The sequence below is a fragment of the Hypanus sabinus genome, chromosome 23 (assembly GCF_030144855.1).
Source record: "Hypanus sabinus isolate sHypSab1 chromosome 23, sHypSab1.hap1, whole genome shotgun sequence".
NCBI classification, from domain to species: Eukaryota; Metazoa; Chordata; class Chondrichthyes; order Myliobatiformes; family Dasyatidae; genus Hypanus; species Hypanus sabinus.
In genome coordinates, this window is record NC_082728.1 from 21,454,735 (window position 1) to 21,475,394 (window position 20,660).

The window sequence follows — 20,660 nt, forward strand, 5'->3', positions numbered from 1 at the left end:
GCCAATATGTACCAAGACTTCAGGCTGCTCACCCTCCCCCCTTTAGATAACTGTGGACCTAAGACATCCAAGACATCCCTGACCCTGAAACCTGTGAGGCAACATTCCATCTAGGTGTCTCTATCACATCCACAGAATCTCGTGTCTATTCCTCTGACTATGGAATCCCATATCACTACTGCAGTCCTCTTCTCCCTCCTTTCCATTCTCAGCCACAGCGCCAGACTCAGTGCCAGAGACTTCCTCCAATATTAACCCTGACTCTGATTTTGAATAATGGCTATTACAGAAAAGCTGCTGCAAAATAACTAAGGTTGAGAATTAAATATTCCAGGATTTTTTATTTGTGCACTTGATAGGGGTGGCATCATAGTGTAGTGGTTAGAGTAACGCTATTAAAGCCCCAGCTGTAAGATTGGAGTTCAATTTCTGCTGTTCTTTGTAAGGAGTTTATACATTTTACCCTTGATGGCGTGGGTCTCCACTGAGTACTCCAGTTTCCTCCCACATTCCAAAGATATATGGGTTAAGGTTAGTAAGTTATGAGCAGGATACGCTGGCATTGAAAACGTGGCAACATGTGCAGGTTGCCCCCAGCAAATTCTTTGTCAATGCAAGCAACATCTTTCACTGCGTACTTCGATGATTCATTGTAAACGTGACAAATAAAGCCAATCTTATCTTAATATTAAGAAAATGGAAAATGAATTGTGAGGGGAGTTTAAAGAGGTGCAACCAGATGTGTTCTGTTCAGGGTGAAACACCAGCCTGATTCCCCACAGGAGGTACAGAGGCCTTAAGATTAAGCAAGACTAGATATCTGCAACACAGTGCACAGGTTTTGCTCTTCCACCTCAGGAAGAAAATATTTGTGATGCAGTGTATATAGTGAATGCCCACCTCTATAGGTTAGCTCAGTTAGCAAGATTATTGTATGTGAAGACATTAAGTAGGCTAAGCCTGTGTCCTCATGAACTTGGAAAATGACAAATGATCTCACTGAAATGAACAGAATTTTGAAAGGATTCAAGAGAGTTAATACTTCCTGTGGCCAGCTGTCAACCGGAGGTCACATTTGTTAAAGAAGGGACTGGCCACGTAGGACTAAGATGGGAAGGTTTCTTCACTCAAACAGGTGATTAATTTTTCAAATTCAGTTCCCAAGTGAGCTGCAGAGGTTCAGTCACTGAGTACATTAAAAACAGAGTGATAGATTTTCTTTAAGATGCAGTGAGAATCAAGGGATATCAAGTTAGTCTAGAAAAGTGGTGCTGAGGTAAAAGATCATATTCTGATTGGCAGAGCAGACACGAGAAGCCAAATGGCCGACTCCTGCTTCTATTTCTATGTTCACACTACTAAGACTGAGATACCTTATTGAAAGTGCAGGTAGGACCTATATTGAGTTGTTCTTGTCTGTCTGAATCTAGCTCCATATAGACATATTGCAGAGAAGTCAGAGAAGAAATTTCATATATAGTACTAAATGGGGAAAAAATCCACTGCAGAATTGCAACATGGATTGCAACAAGATGGAGGAGCAAAATGGTGGCATGACGCAGCTTGCAGTGGCCACTCTGGAGCTGATTATCAGTTATTTGTGAAGTGGGGTGCCATGCGCAATCATAATCGGTTGAAAATGGACGTGGGAACACGGAGGGACATCTGGAAATCTCCAGCAAGGCCTTCTTCGTTGCTGCTGCTGCTGTAAGGTCTGGGTCTCTGCTGGGAAGAACAGGCCCCCAGTCCTCAGGGTCGCGCTGCCAATGGCCATTGGCGGGGGTGTCTTAATACGCTCGGCAGAGGATGGTGCTCGGAGCAGCTGTGCCAGAAAGGATGGTCGGAGGTTCGACAGACTCAGAGTCCGCTGCTGTCAGGTCGCTTTCAGTGTGTGCTGTGTCTGCGAGGCTGGGTTTGACGGAGCTTTCATTGTGTGCTGCGTCTGCGAGGCTGGGTTCGACGGAGCTTTCATTGTGTGCTGCGTCTGCGAGGCTGGGTTCGACGGAGCTTTCACTGTGTGCTGCGCCTGCGAGGCTGAGTTGGGCGGCGCCGTTGAAGTCCATAGCAGGGGTATTCCCTTCTGCTGCCGACGTGGGATGACGAGTCAATCGGGAACCCTGAGGACTTGTGAAAACTGTGTGATGGTTTCGTTTGAACTTATAGTCTTTTAACATCTTTGGACTATTTTTACTGTGCCCATGGTCCGTTTTTTTAAATCAATTATGCTATTGTTTGCACTGTTGTAACGATGTGGTTTTGTACAGGTCTTGTAGCTTTAGTTTATGGTCTTGTTTTGTCTGGTGGATTTGGAGCTCCTTTCCGGGAAACGCGCTAAGATGGTAGCGCGATATTAATACGCAGCAGCCTCTCTGGACTCTGGATTGGGGAATTGGCAACCGTTATGTGGATTTTCTGGTGTAGTCTGTTTTGTCATATGATTTTGTGATATCATTCTGGAGGAACATTGTCTCATTTTTTAACTGCATTGTATTTGTGGTTTCTAAATGACAATAAACTGAATCTGAATCTGAATTAGTTTGAATTGTTCAGCTGGAGGCCTGGATAATGAAGAGGAAGATGTTGGTTGGGAAAAAAAAAATTCTGGTCTTTGTGAATTACAAAGTAAACCATTTGGAATCAATATTTCTTTTGCAACTCAGTAAATTCTCTCCTTCAAAAATCCTGATTTTATTTTGTTTTCTTGAATTGAATTGAATCGAATAAAATAAAGGGAGCAATATACACTATTACAGGCCATTGTCCATCTTTCTATTTTAATTTTAAATAATATTAACATTAATGCATAACAACCAGAAGATTAAAGATTACTCATCTGAATTAATTTTAAATGTTTTGCATACATTATGGTATTAACTTAATAACTCTTACCTATAACATCCATATATTGTCTGATCACTGTTTTTGGATTTGGACCCAAGAACACATAAAAATCAAAAATTCCTCCAATGGCCCTCCAGGTTAGAGCAGGAGATGGCTGAAGTAAAACATCTGAATAAAATAAAATCAGGTATAGCATTCACTTAATAACTATGACGACAAGGGAAAATTTCTATAGAATTATTTGTAATTAGCGATCCATGGAAAAATAAACTTCTCAAGGATCTGTGAAGGATAGCAAGGAGACTAATGAAAGTACTCCCATAAATGAAAGTTTTCAGCTATATTGAGAAAGCCACCAAGACTGTGATTGGTTTCCTTGGAGAGAAAAGATCAGCTGAGATTGGAACCAGATATTCAAAGTGCTCGAATATATGGTAGAATACGGAACAAAGTTTCCAGGTAAAGGAGGGATAATAAGTTACACAGTAGAAACAGAATCAGTAGGAACTTTCTAAAAGGAATTAGACAAATAAATTAGAATAAATAACAGATAAACAAACAGCTGTGGTGGCAATCATTAGGATGCTTTTTCAGAGCATTAGCAGACTGATAATGGGCCAAATAGTCTTATATTGTACTGTTGAATATAAACCTTTAAGAATGCTTGTATCAGCTGTCCAAAGAGGCATTGCATAACTTAACTATGACAAAAAAGAGGGGAAAAAATCAGGTAGAGAGTCAGCTTTGAATATGTTGTAACAGTTCACATTTCTACTTTACAAAATTCCTACTTAGTTTGCATAAACAGCATTATTGCAAAATAAGTTGTCCACAAGGACGAGTGAAAGATAAAAAAACAAAATACTAGCATGACAAAAGTGTTATTGCATCGCTGTTCAGCTATAACAATGGTTTCATATTAAATAAGGCTATCTGATTATAAAAAGAACAAACTGCTGAAGGAACTCAGCAGGACAAGTAGCATCTACAAAGGAATGGTTGATATTTCACATCAGGTCCAGATATTTGCTCCAGATTCCAGCATTTGCAGTCTTTTGAGTCTCAAGCAAGTAAGTTTCTTACCTTGTGCATTACTGTTTAAAAGGAAAACTCCATGAGCTGATCCATCCTCTTCCATTACCAAATAAAAAGGGTGTGAGCCATATAAGTTGGCATTAGGCTGCAAAAACATGACAGTGTTGGTGACAGCTCACAAAAAAAGTTCTCATCTGAATTCATAATACATTTTCTGAAAATGTGCAGATGTATTATGAAATGATCTTTGAAAGGTCCTGTTTACAAATTTTTCTCCTCATGCCTTCTAACTGCATGAAAATAGGCTGTTCCGTGGGCACCAGGATCTGTTTGCAAGCTTGGAAGTTAGTCTAGAAGACATCACCTGACATTCACACATGTACTGTACATTCCTGTAGGATGATTGGCAATCCGAAGTGAGAACATAATTTGACTTCACTTTGATCAGTTCCTTTAGGAATAAAATCAGCAAGAATCCCACTCAATGCGGGCCAAGCCAATAATTCCTTGGCTGGATCTTAGATAAAATATTGTATTTAGGCATTTTTAAAAGCCTCTTTCCAAGCACCAATTATTTGGGAAAAATAGAAGCTAATGGAGGCCAGAAAGAACAGGATGAACAGTGAGTTGGAAGTGATATGGAAACAGATTGCATGAATCTTGAAATGTACACTGAGTAGGAAAATAGCAAAAGACAATTAAAATGATTCATGCCATCAGCGAACATTACAGCACAGTAACAGGTTCTTTTGGCCCCCTTGTCCATGACAACTGTGATACCAGTCTATGCTCATCATTAGGCCTGTATCCGTTTCCTTCACATATATCTGTTCAAACACCCGTTAAAAGCTGTAATTGTATTTAACTCTGCCACCTCAAAATTCTGACTATCTACCCTACACCCCTCATAATTTTATAAATCAGGTGGAGTTTTATTATTGAACAGCTATAAAGTCTGTTTGAGGTATATATCTGGAAATATATATATTGAGGTATAAAGTATATATCTGGAAAAGGTAAAATAAAGGTGAACATTATCAAATGAGAAATGAACACCCTTTATTACGATAGGGGACTGAAACTCAACTCAAGGCCAAACATGATCAGTTTTCGCAGCAATTCAGCTTAAGGGAGCAGAAAAAAAAACTTAATAGATTTACATAGCAAGAACATAATTAAGAGCCTTGCACCAAACATGTGCATGCACAATTCCAATAGCGTCTGGATCTTCAGCATTTATTCTTCAACTTCTTTACTGGAAAAACTGGAACTTACCTTCTGATGCTTCATCACAGTGAGAACTGGCCATCTCTGGCTATCATTCTCCTTAGCCAGAAGCAAAAGGTACTTACACGAGGTATTTGATCCCGATTCCAGAGAGTTAATTGATTCCAATCGACATTCAGGATTAGATTTGTCAAGTGCTCACCCAGCCCTGAAATATGTCGTGAGGCCAGCGAGGTGGAGATCTGCAGAAACTGGTCAGCAAAAATTAATGGCCCCACTGTCGTATTCAGCCTAGAGAGAGAAAAAAATAATAGGATATAGTACATTATGCCACTAAAATTTATTGGAAGAGCCATTAAAAGTACAAGATCCTGTGATTTAAGTGAAGGAACAAATAGTTCAAATGAAAGCAAATGAGATTGGTGTAGATGGGCTTAAGGGTCCATTTCTGTGGTTGTTTAAGAGATTTGTTATTGCTTCAGGCCTTATTGTTCATTGTTCCATGCAATTATGAGGCTCTATATCAGGAGCAGACAATTATCTTCCTTTCCAGTCTTTTTAAAATTCATTTGATGTGATGAAGGCATTACTGACAAACCTACCATTTATTGCCCATTCTAAATGTAAAGTTAGCAATGAGCTGCCTTCGAAAACAGCTGCAGTTCTACCAAAATGCATGACCGTACACTTCCTGACACTGTATTCCAGCTTTCATTTCTTTGGGCATTCTGGAAAATTGGAAATGTCACTCCACTCTTCAAGAAGGGAGAGAGGCAGAAGAAACTATAGGCCAGTTAAGAGAGTGATTAAGAAGATGTTGGAATTAATTATTAAGGGTAATTGGAGGTACATGATAAAATAGGCCATAGTCAACATGGTTTCCTCAAGGGAAAATTTTGCCTGACAAATCTGTTGGAATTCTATGAAGTTAGAAGCAGAATATTCAAAGGAAAATTTGTTGATGTTGTGTAATAGGATTTTCAGAAGGCCTTTGACAAGGTGCCAGACATGAAGCTGCTTAACAAGCTATGACCCCATGGTATTACAGGATAGCTTCTAGCATGGATAAAGCAAGGTCTGATTGGCAGAGGCATAGAGTGGAAATAAAGGGAGCCTTTTCTGATTGGTTGCTGTTGACTAGTGGAGTTCCACAGGTGCCTGTATTTGGACAGATTATTTTTACATTATATGTCAATGATTTGGATGATGGAATAGATGGCTTTGCTGCAAAGTCTGCAGATGATATGAAGACAGATGGAGGAGCAGGTAGTTTTGAGGAAGTAGAGAGGCTACAGAAAGACTAAGACATATTAGAATGGGTAAAGAAATGGAAGATGAATTACAGTGTCGGGAAGTGTATGGTCATGCACATTGGTAGAAGAAATAAAAATGTTGACCATTTTCTAATGCGAGAAAATACCAAAAGCTAAGACACAAAGCAACTTAGGAGTCCTTGTGCAGTATTCCCTAAAGGTTAATTTGCAGGTTGAGTCTGTGGTGAGGAAAGCAAATGCAATGTTAGCATTAATTTCAAGAGGACTAGAATATAAAAGCAAGGATATAATGTTGAAATTTTATAAAGCAGTGGTGAGGCCTCGCTTGGAGCATTGGTAGTAGGTTTGGGCCCCTTCTCTTAGAAAGGATGTGCTGAAACTGGAGAGGGTTCAAAGGAGGTTCACAAAAATGACTCCAGGATTGAATGGTTTGTCATATGAAGAGCGTTGGATGACTCTGAGCCTGTATTCACTAGAATTCAGAAGAACGAATGGTGAATAGCTTGATAGAGTGGATGTTGAGAGGATGTTTCCCATAGTGGGAGAATCTAAGACCCGAGGACGCAGCCGCAGAATAGAAGGGCATCCTTTAAGAATGGAGGAACAGGAATTTCTTTAGCCAAAGTGTAGTGAACCTGTGGAAGTCTTTGCCACAGGCAGTCATGGAGGCCAAGTCTTTATGTATATTTAAGGCAGAGGTTGTTAGATTCTTGATTGTTCAGGGCATGAAGGGATACAGGGAGAAGGTGGGAGATTAGGGCTGAAAGGAAAATTGATCAGCCATGACGAAACGGCAGAGCAGGCTCAATGGGCCAAATGACCTAATTCTGCTCCTATATCTTATGGTCTTATCAAACAGTTGAGTACACAAGACAGATCAATGCAGTCATCAGCATAACAAAACAAAGAGTGAGAAGTAGGCCCCGAGAGGGACTGAAACAAAGACTGTTCCACAAAAAAAGGGCAGGCATGCCTTGGACCTTAGTCCATAGCTGCAGCTTTGCTCTGGAAAACCTGAGTGGAGCTGAAGGAGAAGTTGTTCAATGTGAGAACAAACTTAGGCAGGTGAATGGGTGTGTGGTGGAAAAGAACAGGTTAGGCCTCTGCTCAAGGAGAAGAGGACAGCCCTCAGACCATCTTGATGTGGGATGGAAGTGTATTCACGATAAAGATGAGTCCGTTGGGACCAAGGAATTGGAAATAGTCAGAATTACGGATGACACCAGAGGTGATACAGATATAAATGGGAAGAGACTGGACTAATGGAGAAAGAACAGTCAAGTAGGAAGAAAGAAGTTCAGATAGACAAGATCAGGCATGTTTGGGGCTTTTTGTCAGTTAATCCAAGCTGCCTAGGCAGTCTATGTGGGAATGAACAGTATAGTACAGAGGCCCTATCCTCAGAAATCCCAACAAAGTTGACACTAATCTTGTTTTGACTCTGGCAAAAACATTAAAACTGAAGCAAATAATTAAAAATAAATTGGTTTGTCTAGCTTGTAGTCCAACTCTACATTTTACAACTTCCACGTTCTTTTGTCAAGGGTTTCCCTCTCTTTCTGCTCCCATTCAATTACCAAATAACCTTGTGTACAACTTATTGTCCCAGTCACCCTGATGTTACTCTATCACACATATTCCCCTCATTCACCCACTTTGCAGCTTAACAAGCCTCTTTTTCCACCACCACTTCAGTTCTGATTTTTTCTGAGTTTCCAGCCTGAACCATAATGTTTCTCATTCCACTGATGTGACCGGATCTGCTGAGTACTTCCAGAATTTCTGTTTTTGTTTTACTTTATTTAACTTTCCCTAGCAAAGTTATTTCCTTCAATGAGACTGTTTCTCATTTTCTGACCCCTCAGAAATGCCCAGAGGACAACCCTTTGGTTTCAATTTGTCTACTGAATCTTTTGTCACCTCTCTGAGCCAAGTGTACCATTCTTTCAAGAAGGACCAACACAGAACAGAGGCCAACGCCTCCATATCAAATTGTTAATTGTGAACCTTTGTTGCTTTCTGAGGCACATGTAACCTTCTTTCAGAGAGGAGAAAAATAAAACACTTTATTACAGGAGTAGTATCACCAAGATCCTCTGTAGATGTGTGATGTCTTGTTATAGGAGGTTGCATTTGCCTTTGAAAAAGCCTGTCTTTAAAAAGTATTTCATTTTAAATCCTCATTTTTAATGAAATATTTTCATTTAATATTGTTAATGTTGTCTAATTATTGCAAAACAGGGAAGTTAACAAGCAATGCAATGCACAGTCTAAACCAAGCTTCCTTACAATTAATATGAATCATAGCCAATGTGCCAGACTCACCGTTAAATTTAGTTTTATACTTTTGAGGTCCAAATATATTATTATAAGAGAACCATAACATACTACAGATATCTGGATGCTCATATCTACATTAATTTTGAATGAGCACACTCTTAATTCTCACGGCTGGTGACATGACTCTGTTGTCATACTGTTTTTGCTAATATTCCACTTCAGATGCAGCTGCACGCGGTGACTTTGCTATCAGGAGTCAGGCAGCAAAGCGGTACTGCTTATAGAGACAGTTTGTAGGGACAGTATAGTACTCCAGTTTCCTCCACATTCCAAAGATGTGTGGATTGGTAAATTAATCAGCCCTGTGAATTTACTCTAGTATGTGTAGCAGATATGTAGGGGAGTGGCAGAATCCAGTAACTGGAAGGTGGGAGTGGCTATGAATAAATATGGAATTAGCATAGGATTAGTATAAATAGATCTTGATGGTCAGTATGGATTTGGTGAGTCGAAGAGCTGTTTCCAAGCTGTATGAATCTATGAGATTCCTTTCTTTGATACTGTAGATTTCAAAGTTTCAAGTTAGTTTATTATCAAAGTATGTATATGTATGTCACCATATATTATGCTGGGATTCATTTTCTTTCAGGCATTCATCATAGAACAAAGAAATATAACAGAGTCAATGAAAACTTACAAAGACTGACAAGTAAGTAATGTGCAAAGGAAGACTCTGCAAACACATGTACAATGTCCTGTGTATGTTACTCAAAATGGGTTTTTTGGTTTGTTAAGAGTAGAAATGCTTCTTTGTCGGATAAGTGTTTCTCTCGCCGTTGTTTCGCTTTAGAATGGCTGATATGGTAATTGTATTCATTTGTTAATCAATGGGAAATGTTATTGTGTCTTGTGATGCTGGGAACTTGGGGGAGGGGTTTTCGCGGGCTTTTTGGGAGAGTGCGGGAGGAAGACGTCGAGGAAGGAGGACGTGCGCTGCACTGCTCGGAAGACCACTGGGCGTTGTCCTAGGTGCGAAGACGTGGAGGTCGAAGGCAAGCGACGATGGGTCGATTGGTTCGTTGATTGAGCTCCAACGAGTGCACTAAACAGACTGAACTTTGATAAGTTGGCGCCTTTTTGTTTGTTTACCTTGCATATATATTGTATTGCCTAATACTCTTTTAATTTTAGTAAACTCTTTAAAGTGTATTTCATACCGGTATTTGTTGCGGGTTTGATTCTGTTGGCGGGCGCGAGGCATAAACTCGATTCTCACAGTACCTGCGTGTACGGGAGGTGGGTTGGTGAGTTGCTGGAACTCCGTTTCCCCTAGACATATACCAGCCTTTTGGGTAAGTGTTACACACAAAAATTACCAACAGTTAAATAAACTGAGAACATTTGTAGAGCCCTTGAAAGATTTGCCTATAAAACCAAACACTTGTCACATCCCACCAAAGCAACTTTTGAAATTTCAACTTAGCTCCTCATAATTTTGTTTTTAAAAAGTTAAAAGACATGGAACTTTGGAGTTGTCATAAAAACAAATATAGAAAGACAGTTCACCTCTTACTCCTGCCTTCTGAAGATGCTGAGCAACAGCCTTGTGACAAGAATTATTGCCAGTGATATCAAGAAACAGCTAGATACACAGCACACATCAACACTCCACAACTACATCCTGCTGGTAATGCCAAAAATTACTTACAGTGCTAGTCAAACTATTTATGAGCTGACAGTAGGGAAAATCACTCACACATTAGCTCACTTAATGTGATGGAAGGACTCAAAGCTACAATGCAGGACGTCATTAATGTGAACGGTTTACCAATGCTTTTATCTACAAACATTAACATAGGGTAACAGCACTTGCCCAGGAGAGTGGTTATAGTGCAGACCTTTGTTCTCACATGTGCTAACATACAGTACTTCTGAAGTATAAACTGCAAGTTAAGAAGATTGTAGAAAGATATACTGTCTAATTACTTACAGTACACGGCCATTTGATTTCCGCTGTACAATAATGCCAAAAGGTCTGGAGGAGAACTTAATAGTATAGAGCTGAGTTGTTGCTTTTTCAGTGACAACAGGCACATCAATGGGAACTTCATACCTCTTTCTGTCAAGGTCCTTAAGCTAAAAAAAAATCAAAAAGTAAGAAATCACTTTTACATTCAACTTATAAACAATGAAGTTAAATATTCAATTTTGTTGGTAATTTTATTGATATCCATATCTTTGACTTGATTTGTTGAACTTCAAGTATATAAATTAATATATAAATATTAATTTGGATTTAGAAGTAACAATGTATATGATCACTGAAGTTCAATTTTGTTGTTACAGTTAATCTGGTATGCTCTGGATTTTTTGTGCTGCTACTGGATGTTTCCAAATTAATATTCCAAAACTCTTAATTCATTTTTTTCTGTTGCTGTTATACAGTACACAAGTAAAATAAATTTTCCAGTGAACTCAGTGGGTTTGGAGGAAGGGCGGAAATCAGAGCATGGTGCATTAGAGGAAGTAGGTGAACCAGATACTGAACCATCAGCATTTATAAACATATATCAAATAGCAGCATGATAGAGCTTTAGTTAATACCAGAATTTAAAGAACTATTTTCTAAACTAAGACAGGTGACCAAGAAACAGTGCAGATATTTAAAGGAAGAGGAGATTAACACACCCAGGCATTCTCATACACCCAAAGCTGTAGAAACTTGCCCACTCATCACCAACACCTGAGGCTAGATGGGACTTCCTTATATACATCACTGTGTGGTGATCCACAATTACGACAGACAACCCGAGAAACTTGCATCAATCAGCCACTGGCTTGCATAATTTGCGTCTTAGTGTTAACTCTCTCATGTTCAGCTTTGGAATCTGCTGCTTATTTTAAAGCATTTGTCCGTGAATGGCATCGCAGAGCTGGAGATAAGATGGTTAAGACTTGCACACTAATGTCCTGCTGATGAACACATTCTCTGGGTAATTGCTCTGAAAGAAATCAAACTAGTCAAAATGACCGACATAAAACAAATCTCACCATGCTTTTAATCACAAATATGGTCATAAAATATGGTCATAAAATCAGAACACAAGTACTTAAAAGATAATAATAGCCAACATTGCTTTTCTTCTAATCATTTATAAAAGGATGGAAAATGCCTGCAGAAAGCATCAGGATCAATATGTTTTATTACAAAGAAGAAAAATGATACAGCATGGTGACATTATTTTGGAGTGAGATATTTAAAGTTCATAAATGGTCTTCATAAATGTCATTAACCCCTTATGACAAAAAAGTTGCCAATTATTCAAACAATTTTATTCTCTGATCTTAGATGTAAAATGGCTATAAAAAGTATTCACCCCCCTTTGTAAGTTATCATGTTTTATTGCTTCACAATATTGAATCCCAGTGGATTTAATTTGGATATTTTTGAAACTGACCAACAAAAAAAAGCTCACATGAAATTTCGGCTAGAGTTTGCCAGAGGCACGTGGGAGACACTGAAGTCCGCTGGAAGAAGGTTCTATGGTCTGATAAAACCAAAACTGAGCTTTTTGGTAATCAGACTAAACAATATGTTTGGCATAAGCCAAACACCTCATATCAAAAACATCACCATCCCTAGCATGGTGGTGGTTGCATCATGCTGTGGGGATGCTTCGCTGCAGCAGGCCCTAGAAGGTTTGTGAATGTAGAGGGTAAAATGAATCTAGCAAAATACAGGGAAATCTGGAGGAAAACCTGATGCAATCTGCAAGAGAACTGCAACTTGGGAGAAGATTTGTTTTCCAACAAGGCGATGGCCCTAAGCATAAAGCCAAAGCTACACAGGAATGGGTTAAAAACAACAAAGTTAATATCTTGGAGTGGCAAGTCCCCTCGCGCTGGGGCTATACGGCGTTGAGGCGCATCCTCTGGGTGCTGGATGGGGGATCCCTTGTGTGAGGGGTGCACCGGATAATATGGAAGAAGGTGCCGCGAACCAACACAGCCTAGGAGAAGGAACTCCGATTCCAAACTCGGGTAGATAGGACTCGTTAGCCTTGGATGGCAGCCTATCTAGGAGAGGGTAAACTCTGATTTCAAACCTGGGCAGGTGGAGCTCGTTAGCATGGAAATGCCATCACCTAGGGGAAGGTGACCCTGACAGAAAACCCCTGGTCCTCCAGGTTGGGGGTTGTGCAATGGGCTAACAACCTGTTCACGTAAAACAAGCAATTGTTACAGAAACCGTCAACAGATTGTCAACCACTAACCCAGATCTCGGGAAAAGCAGGGCCCCACTCAGGAGGCTGATGACGCGCTGCAACCAAACCCGTCAGGAAGCTGCAGGGCTGACAACCCTCCTTCACCCAAGGAAAACCATAATGGAGGTTCCAAAGGTGCTCTCACAGAAGAAATATATCCTAATTGGAACATGGAATGTGAGATCGCTTTGGGAGACAGGTAGGTGCACACAGGCAGTGAAGGAAATGAGCCGATACCTCCTCACACTCCTGGGCATGTGCGAAGCAAGGTGGAATACTTTTGGTGAGACCAGTCTGCAGACAGGAGATACTCTGCTTTATTCCGGCAAAGAGAAAGAGGAAGACCCACATGAGGCGGGTTTGGCCCTGATGTTGTCCAAAGAAGCAGCCAGAAGTTTGATAGAATGGGAACCAGTGTCCGACCATATCATCGCAGCCAGGTTCGAGTCCAGATTCCAGAAGGTATCCATTATCCTGTGCTACGCCCCAACTAACAACGCAGAGGAAGAAGAAAAAGATCTCTTCTACACCCAGCTTCAAGCAGTAGTTGGAAAGGTACTGAAGGAAGATATGTTGATCATCATGGGAGATCTGAATGCCAAAGTAGGCAGCGATAACACTGACAGGGAGAGAGAGGGATGGGCCAGAATGGTTTGGGGAACATGAATGAAAATGGAGAACTCCTTACCGACTTCTGTGCCTTCAACGAACTGACCATTGGAGGTACCCTCTTTCCCCACCGATGCTGCCACAAGATAACCTGGGTCTCGCCTGACAATCAAACGGAGAACCAGATTGATCACGTCATAGTCTGCCAGCGCTGGAGAAGTTCATTGCAAGATGTGAGAGCCAAAAGAGGAGCAGATATTGGATCTGACCACCATTTGGTTGTTGCAAAGCTGAAGATGAAGCTGTCAGCCAAGAAGAAGCAATAGAACACGTGAATAAAGTTTGATGTTAGAAGACTACAGACGCAAGAGAACAAGAAAGATTTCCACATCGCCTTGCAAAACTGCTTTGGGGCTCTTTAAATACAGGAACAAGATGAGAGAACAGTGGAACACACCTAGATTACCTTCAAGCAGGCCACTGTAGGGGCCTGCGAAGAAGTACTGGGAAGACCACCAGTCAACGGTAAACTTTGGATCAGGGATGAAACATGGCAGAAGGTGGAGGAGAGGAAAAAGCTCAAACAGGAGTTGAATCAGGCCAGAACCTGGCAACAGAAACAAATCACCGCCTACAGGTACAGCGTGATGGTCAAGGAGTTGAAGAAACAGCTCAGAAAGGACAAGAGGTCATACTTCAAGCAGAAACAGCAGCCAGTAAAGGGGACCTCAAGGCACTCTACATAACAACTAAACTTTTGAGAGGGAAGAAAAGCAATTTCAACAGACCTGTTAGAGACAAGACAGGCCATCTGCTCACTTCGGTTGAAGATCAGCTGGTGAGATGGAAGGAACACTTCAAGGAAGTATTGAATAGACCACCACCACAGAATCCACCTGACCTGGAACCTGGAGACCCACTCAACATCAGTACAGGTGAAATCACCAAGCAAGAAATTCGAAAAGCCCTGAAAAGCCCGAAGAATGGCAAGACTGCTGGAGAAGACAACATTCCTGCAGAAGCATTGAAAGAGGGTGGAGAGGTTATGGTGGACTATTTGCATATACTGCTGAATTTGATATGGAGAACAGGAGAGATCCCATCAGATTGGAAGAAGGGCCTCATTGTGAAGCTGCCAAAATCTGGAGATCTTTCACTGTGGCAAGTGGAGGGGGATCACCTTGTTGTCCATTCCTAGTAAAGTTCTCACCAGGGTCATCTTGGAGTGGATGAAAGACGCCATTGACCACAGACTTAGAGATGAGCAGGCAGGGTTCAGGAAAGAGTGATCATGCATTGACCAGATAGCTACATAGAGTCATTGTGGAGCAGACAGTAGTATGGCAAACTCCACTATATGTGTGTTTTATTGATTTTGAGAAGGCATTTGACAGCCTGGACAGAAAGTCAATGTGGAGCATCTTACGACACTATGGTGTACTGGAAGAGATGGTGAATATCATCAAGCAGCTTTATGATGGCTTCTCATGCAGGGTCATCCACGATGGGAGACTGTCCGAAAAGGTCCTGGTCACTACTGGAGTCAGACAGGGATGCCTGCTGTCGCCTCTACTTTTTCTGGTGGTACTTGACTTGGCTATAAGAACAGCCTATGCTGGATCAGAGAGAGGCATCCAGTGGACGTTAACAGGGAAATTGGAAGACCTGGCATTTGCAGATGATCTTGCTCTTCTCTCACACCGGCTTCAAGACATGCAGAAGAAAGCAGATTCCTTGGGAGAGACTTCACAGTGAGTAGGCCTTAAGATCAGTCAGGAGAAGACCAAGGTTCTACGCATTAATAACAAGAGGAGCCATTACGGATTGAAGGACAAATAGTTGAAGATGTATACAAATTCACTTACCTCGGAAGCAAAATCAGTAAATCAGGAGGTACAGATGAGATCATCAGAACAAGGATCGGAAAAGCCCAACATGCCTTCACAACCCTGCGACCTGTTTGGAGTTCTACGGCCATCTCTGTCAAAACTAAGCTCCATATATTCAGCTCCAATGTGAAAGCCATCCTGCTATATGGATCTGAAACATGGAGAATCACTAGCACCAGCTGCAACAAGATCCAGACCTTTCTCAACAAATGCCTCCGGCAGATCCTCTGCCTCAAGTGGTACGACAGAGTGTCAAACCTAGACCTATGGAAGGGAGCAAACCAAGAACCCATTGTATTCCAGATAAGGAGGAGGAAGTGGAGATAGGTCAGCCACACCTTGAAGAAGAGCCAGTCGAATGTCACTCGACAATCACTCGAGTGGAATCCACAAGAGAAGAGAAGAAGAGGTCGCCCAAAGCAAACCTGGAGGCGTAGGCTTTTGGATGAACTGAAAGCCGCCAGCCAAACTTGGGAGACTGCAAAAGCAACTGGTAGAGATTGCAGAAAGTGGAGGACTTTTGTTGAGGCCCGATGCCCCATAAGGAGCGAAAAGGATTAAAGAAGAAAGTGGCAAGTCCAAGTCCAGATCTCAATCCAATTGAGAATTTGTGGCTGGACTTGAAAAGGGCTGTTTGCTCATAATCCCCATGCAATCTGACAGAGTCTGAGCAGTTTTGGAAAGTAAAATGGGGAAAAATTGCAGTGCCCAGATGTGCAAAACTGATTGAGTCCAATACACACAAATTCAAGGCTATAATTGCTGCCAAATTGTAAAATACTGGCTTGAAGGGGATGCAATCACTTATATTGTGTTTTATATTCGTAATTAATTTACATCACTTTGTAGAGATCTGTTTTCACTTTGACACAACAGAGACTTTTTCTGTTGATCAATGTCAAAAAAAGGCCAAATTAAATCCAATGTGATTCAATGTTGTAAAACAATTACACATAAAATCTTCCATGGGGGGGGGGGGGTGAATACATTTTATAAGCACTGTATACATGCTATAATTCCTAATTATGGTCTAACTAAAGTAACCGCACTCAAGGTTAATTACAGAATGGGTTCAACTTAAAATAAACCCAATCAACGTTAGTATTGAAAAGTATCCCAATGTGCATCACATACGAGACGTGAACAAAACTAATACAGTTTTAACGGAAAGGAACATAACAAGAGGAAGGGTATAAAATTATAGCAATTTCCAAATGAGAAATCAGCCATTACAGCTCCAGCATAATCATCCTGCACTTTTGTTCTGAGCTTTACTCAGTTGAATCTGCAGCGAATTAGACTGTGTCAGGGATCAATAATTCATTACATTGCCATGCAGAGGAATAGCTGTGATAGAGGCAGATAAATTTTAAAAAGTTACTTTAGATGTATTTAATTGTTAGACATTCACAAATATATAAGCTATCTGACAGCTCATTGAGAAAGAAGGAATTACACTGGGAATAATGAAATGGCAGGGAAAATTTAGCCCACTCCTACTACCGATTATGAACTAGTTTCAGACTTTTCAAAAAAGGTAGCATCATTTCCCATCAAGTGCAAAGGAAAGCCATGAGGGAGAATCAATAAACGTGTGGAGCTCCTGCTGCCAGTCAATGAAACAGAGCCCTACATCTTGCAGCTAGGGAGCATACTTCTGACCCCAACCTCTATGAAGAGGACAATTCATTGTTGTGAAAGCACCAGTGGAGGGCAGTGATCTATAGTTGTTCCTGTGTCAGAATTTTAATGTCAGTAGTTCCTGGCACATAAGCAGCGGGGGCAGGGACTCGTACCAGTTTCCTGGCATGGCTGCACACAGCAGCAAGAAGGACCAATTTGAAACATGGTTTGAGTCCTCTTTTGTGGAAGCTATCGTACACACTAGAAAACAAAATATAAAGCAACCGTCAAAATTAAAACACTGACATCATTGCAGCCGCCTATTGATGTCATTTTAGAATCCAATAACAGAATTTTATGATAAAGGCAGAAAATTCAGTATCAAGGGACATGCACATGGCACCATAATGAATGAAAAATACAAATCAAAGGGTTAATACAATATTAAAATTAATTTCAGATATGTCGAAGAACATATTCAAGTTTATTTCTTTACCATTGTGCTGAAATACCAGTTTTGAGTTTTAATGGAATGTAACTGAGATAACTGAAATAACACAGAAGCACAAAATGAGGAAAGATATAAAGAAAAATCTCAAGTAAAACCTTAAACACAACATTGCTTGTGGGAGTTTCTGATAAACCAAGAGGTCCAGACCCTGCATCCTTCTGTCACAATGTTTCCGAGGTATATAATTAACAACATCATACTGTGAAGATTGAACAAAGTAAGAAGTCAAAAGTTCATTACATACAGGTTTAATATTGTGGTAACAGAAATAACAATATAGGCAGTCCCCGAGTTACAAACGTCCAACTTATGAACAACTCGTACCCACAAATGGCCTGCCATAAAGCCTATTATATTAAAAATTCGTCAGCTCGAGGAAGGAGCACGCCGTCCATCATTTTAAGTCGGATCACTGTGTTGTGTGTGTAACTTTGTATTTGGCTTAAATTTTTCTTAGCAAGATTCACCTTGACCCCCTTTTCCAGTCAGCACCACCCCCACTTGTCCCATTTAACCTGTCTCAGCGTGGGTGGTCTTTAGGACCCGGGGGAGCTCAGAACCTGTTACCCGCGGCTGCTTCTGAATCCACCATGTTTCTGTTCTGTTGATGGAAAACGATCACAATTGAAAATAAAGTGGAAATAATAAAGCAATCGGAAAGAGGTGAAACGCCATCAGTCTTTGGAAAAGCGTTAGGCTACAGTCGGTCAACGATTGGAACAATTTTAAAGGATAAAGTGAGAATAATGGAGCATGTGAAAGGCTCTGCTCCAATGAAAGATACAATTATTATTAAGCAACGCAGTGGTTTAATTATTGAAATACATACGTTTCTTAAGTGTTTTATATGCATAGGAAGGTAAAATATATACTATATACTAAGACAAACGTTTCACTAACTGACGCTAAATAATACCGGATGTACCTGCTCTGACTTAAGTACAAACCTGACTTAAAGACAGACTTAGGAACGGAACTCGATCATAACCCTGGGACTGTCTGTATTGTAATGATAAAATTTAAACAAAAAAATCTACTTACTCCATTTTTCATCTATCCTAATGAATAACAAACTGCCTATCACTTGTCTTACAAATCTATGAACATAAGTGGGCAAGACATTTCAGAAGTAGCTTAGGGTACTACTGTGTACATAATATTAGGAATTTTTCCACTCTGAGGTTGTGTTTAAGTACTTCTAGTAAAAGAAAGCAATATACTGGAAACATGGATGAAACACTAGTTCCAAAAAACCGTGGAATCAAAGTGCTCAATTTTGAGAAGACATTTGATAGAAATTAAAAAATTACTGGCTTTAAAATCCAAATCAAATCAGAACTCATTTTGTTTATAATAATTAGTGCATCAAAACTATCTCCAACAATGGGCAATATACGGAGATACACAATGCATCATTGAGGCACAGAGCAATAGAGCATGGAAACAGGCTTATTGGCCCAACTCATTCATACTGATGAAGATGCTCATTCAACCTTGGTCCCACATGTTTGGGTTTAACCCATATCCTTCGAACCCTTTCCCATCTATTTAACCATTCAAGTGCCTTTTAAATTTATTGTACCTGTCTTAACCACTTTATCTGGCAGCTCTGCCTATTATATATGTCCTTCCTGATTTTATATACATCTAAAAGATCATCCTTCAATCTCTCACATGCCATGAAATCCTAGCCTTCCCTACCTCTCCCTATAATTCAAGGCCTGGAGTCCTGGTAACATTCTCATAAATCTTCTTTGAATTCTTTCCAGCCCAATGACATCGTTCCTATGACAGGGTAACCAAAGGCATACACAATACTCCATTATGCAGTCTCACCATTATTTTGTACAATTGCAACATTTTCTGAAAGTTGTCCAACTGTGTACATCATTTCTGTTAATATATTGACAGGTTATATCCACCTTCAATAAGTTAATAAAATCTTTACTAATTGAGATTACTTACTGTAAAATGAAGTCTGCCTGATGTCTCATACATAACATTCAACTGAAGTGTCCTTATATCATTTGGGAACAATGTTCTCTCAGTGCGGCTGAGAATACCTGAATAGCCAGTCTTAGTTGGAGAAAGAAAGTCCATATTGTATGAAGGATAATTTAATGGCAAGAAACAGTAAGGGGCAGTCACATTGACCACTGGAATCCAGCAGCAGCCACGGGCCTGACATGTTGTCATGTCCATCAGTTCATTAAAGGCACAATCCAACCTACTATTTGGATCAATATCACATTGTGAGGCACTGTGATCACCTTCACTGAATGAGGTTTTGATGCCATTTTTAGAATTTGGAGATTGCCACAATATGTCTCGCTTAAGTTTGTCCACATTGATTGATCCAGAGGTTTTCAGAGACTCCAAATGGAAATGACTGTGGCAAGTTAACATACCAATCAGAATGACAATAAGTAAGATGCCTCCAAATTTAAGGACAGTATCAGTAGGCATTCTTTATTTATCCAGAGATGAAAGTCAGTTTAACTGCAGAATCGAGACCCACGCTCCTGACTCAAAGACTGGTAGAAACCTGGAGGAGGCAGATGTTCCACCGCCTAAATGAAACAGAGAGAAAAAAAACATTGAAAAAAATTTCCACAATGATCAACTTTTGCTGATAAATGAGCTTGCTAACAAAAAAATGCCCAAGTTACAAAATGCCATTTAAGAATCACTGATGCAGCAGTTACTTGACAACAAAACAACAAACTAAAACCACTCAAGAGATTAATCACAGGGGCGAGGGGGGTGATGCTGTATCACATACTATTCATCCAATAACAAAGTCGAATACATTTGATCCTTTATTAAGACACCAGCAAAACGAACAATCTTAAAATGATAAAACTGATAAAACCAAAACTACAAAAAGTCTCAGCGCATTAAACATACTTAAGACAAGCACTCTTAGATGTTTGATTATTCCAGCATATTTTTTTAAATTCCAGCCTATTTCAGCAAATTTAAGCAGTCTATATAAAAAGATCTCCCTTCCCCAGCCCACTCTCTAGCTCTGCAAAACTAGACTGACTCAAAATGAAAACATGAATATGCAACTACTCTTCACTTCTACCACACCCCAACCCACATG

General features: G+C 40.2%; 1 protein-coding gene across 1 annotated transcript in view; it reads right to left on the minus strand.

The window, feature by feature from the left end:
- gaa (alpha glucosidase) overlaps positions 1–20,660 on the minus strand; it is a 62,121-nt gene that overhangs the window by 32,057 nt on the left and 9,404 nt on the right. The window contains exons 2-6 of the mRNA XM_059948512.1: positions 19,520–20,124; positions 10,648–10,793; positions 5,229–5,394; positions 3,925–4,021; positions 2,890–3,009 (exon numbers count right to left, since the gene is read on the minus strand). Coding sequence (XP_059804495.1) covers positions 2,890–3,009; positions 3,925–4,021; positions 5,229–5,394; positions 10,648–10,793; positions 19,520–20,020 — 1,030 coding nt within the window. The 5' untranslated portion in view covers positions 20,021–20,124. The remainder of the gene's footprint in view (positions 1–2,889; positions 3,010–3,924; positions 4,022–5,228; positions 5,395–10,647; positions 10,794–19,519; positions 20,125–20,660) is intronic.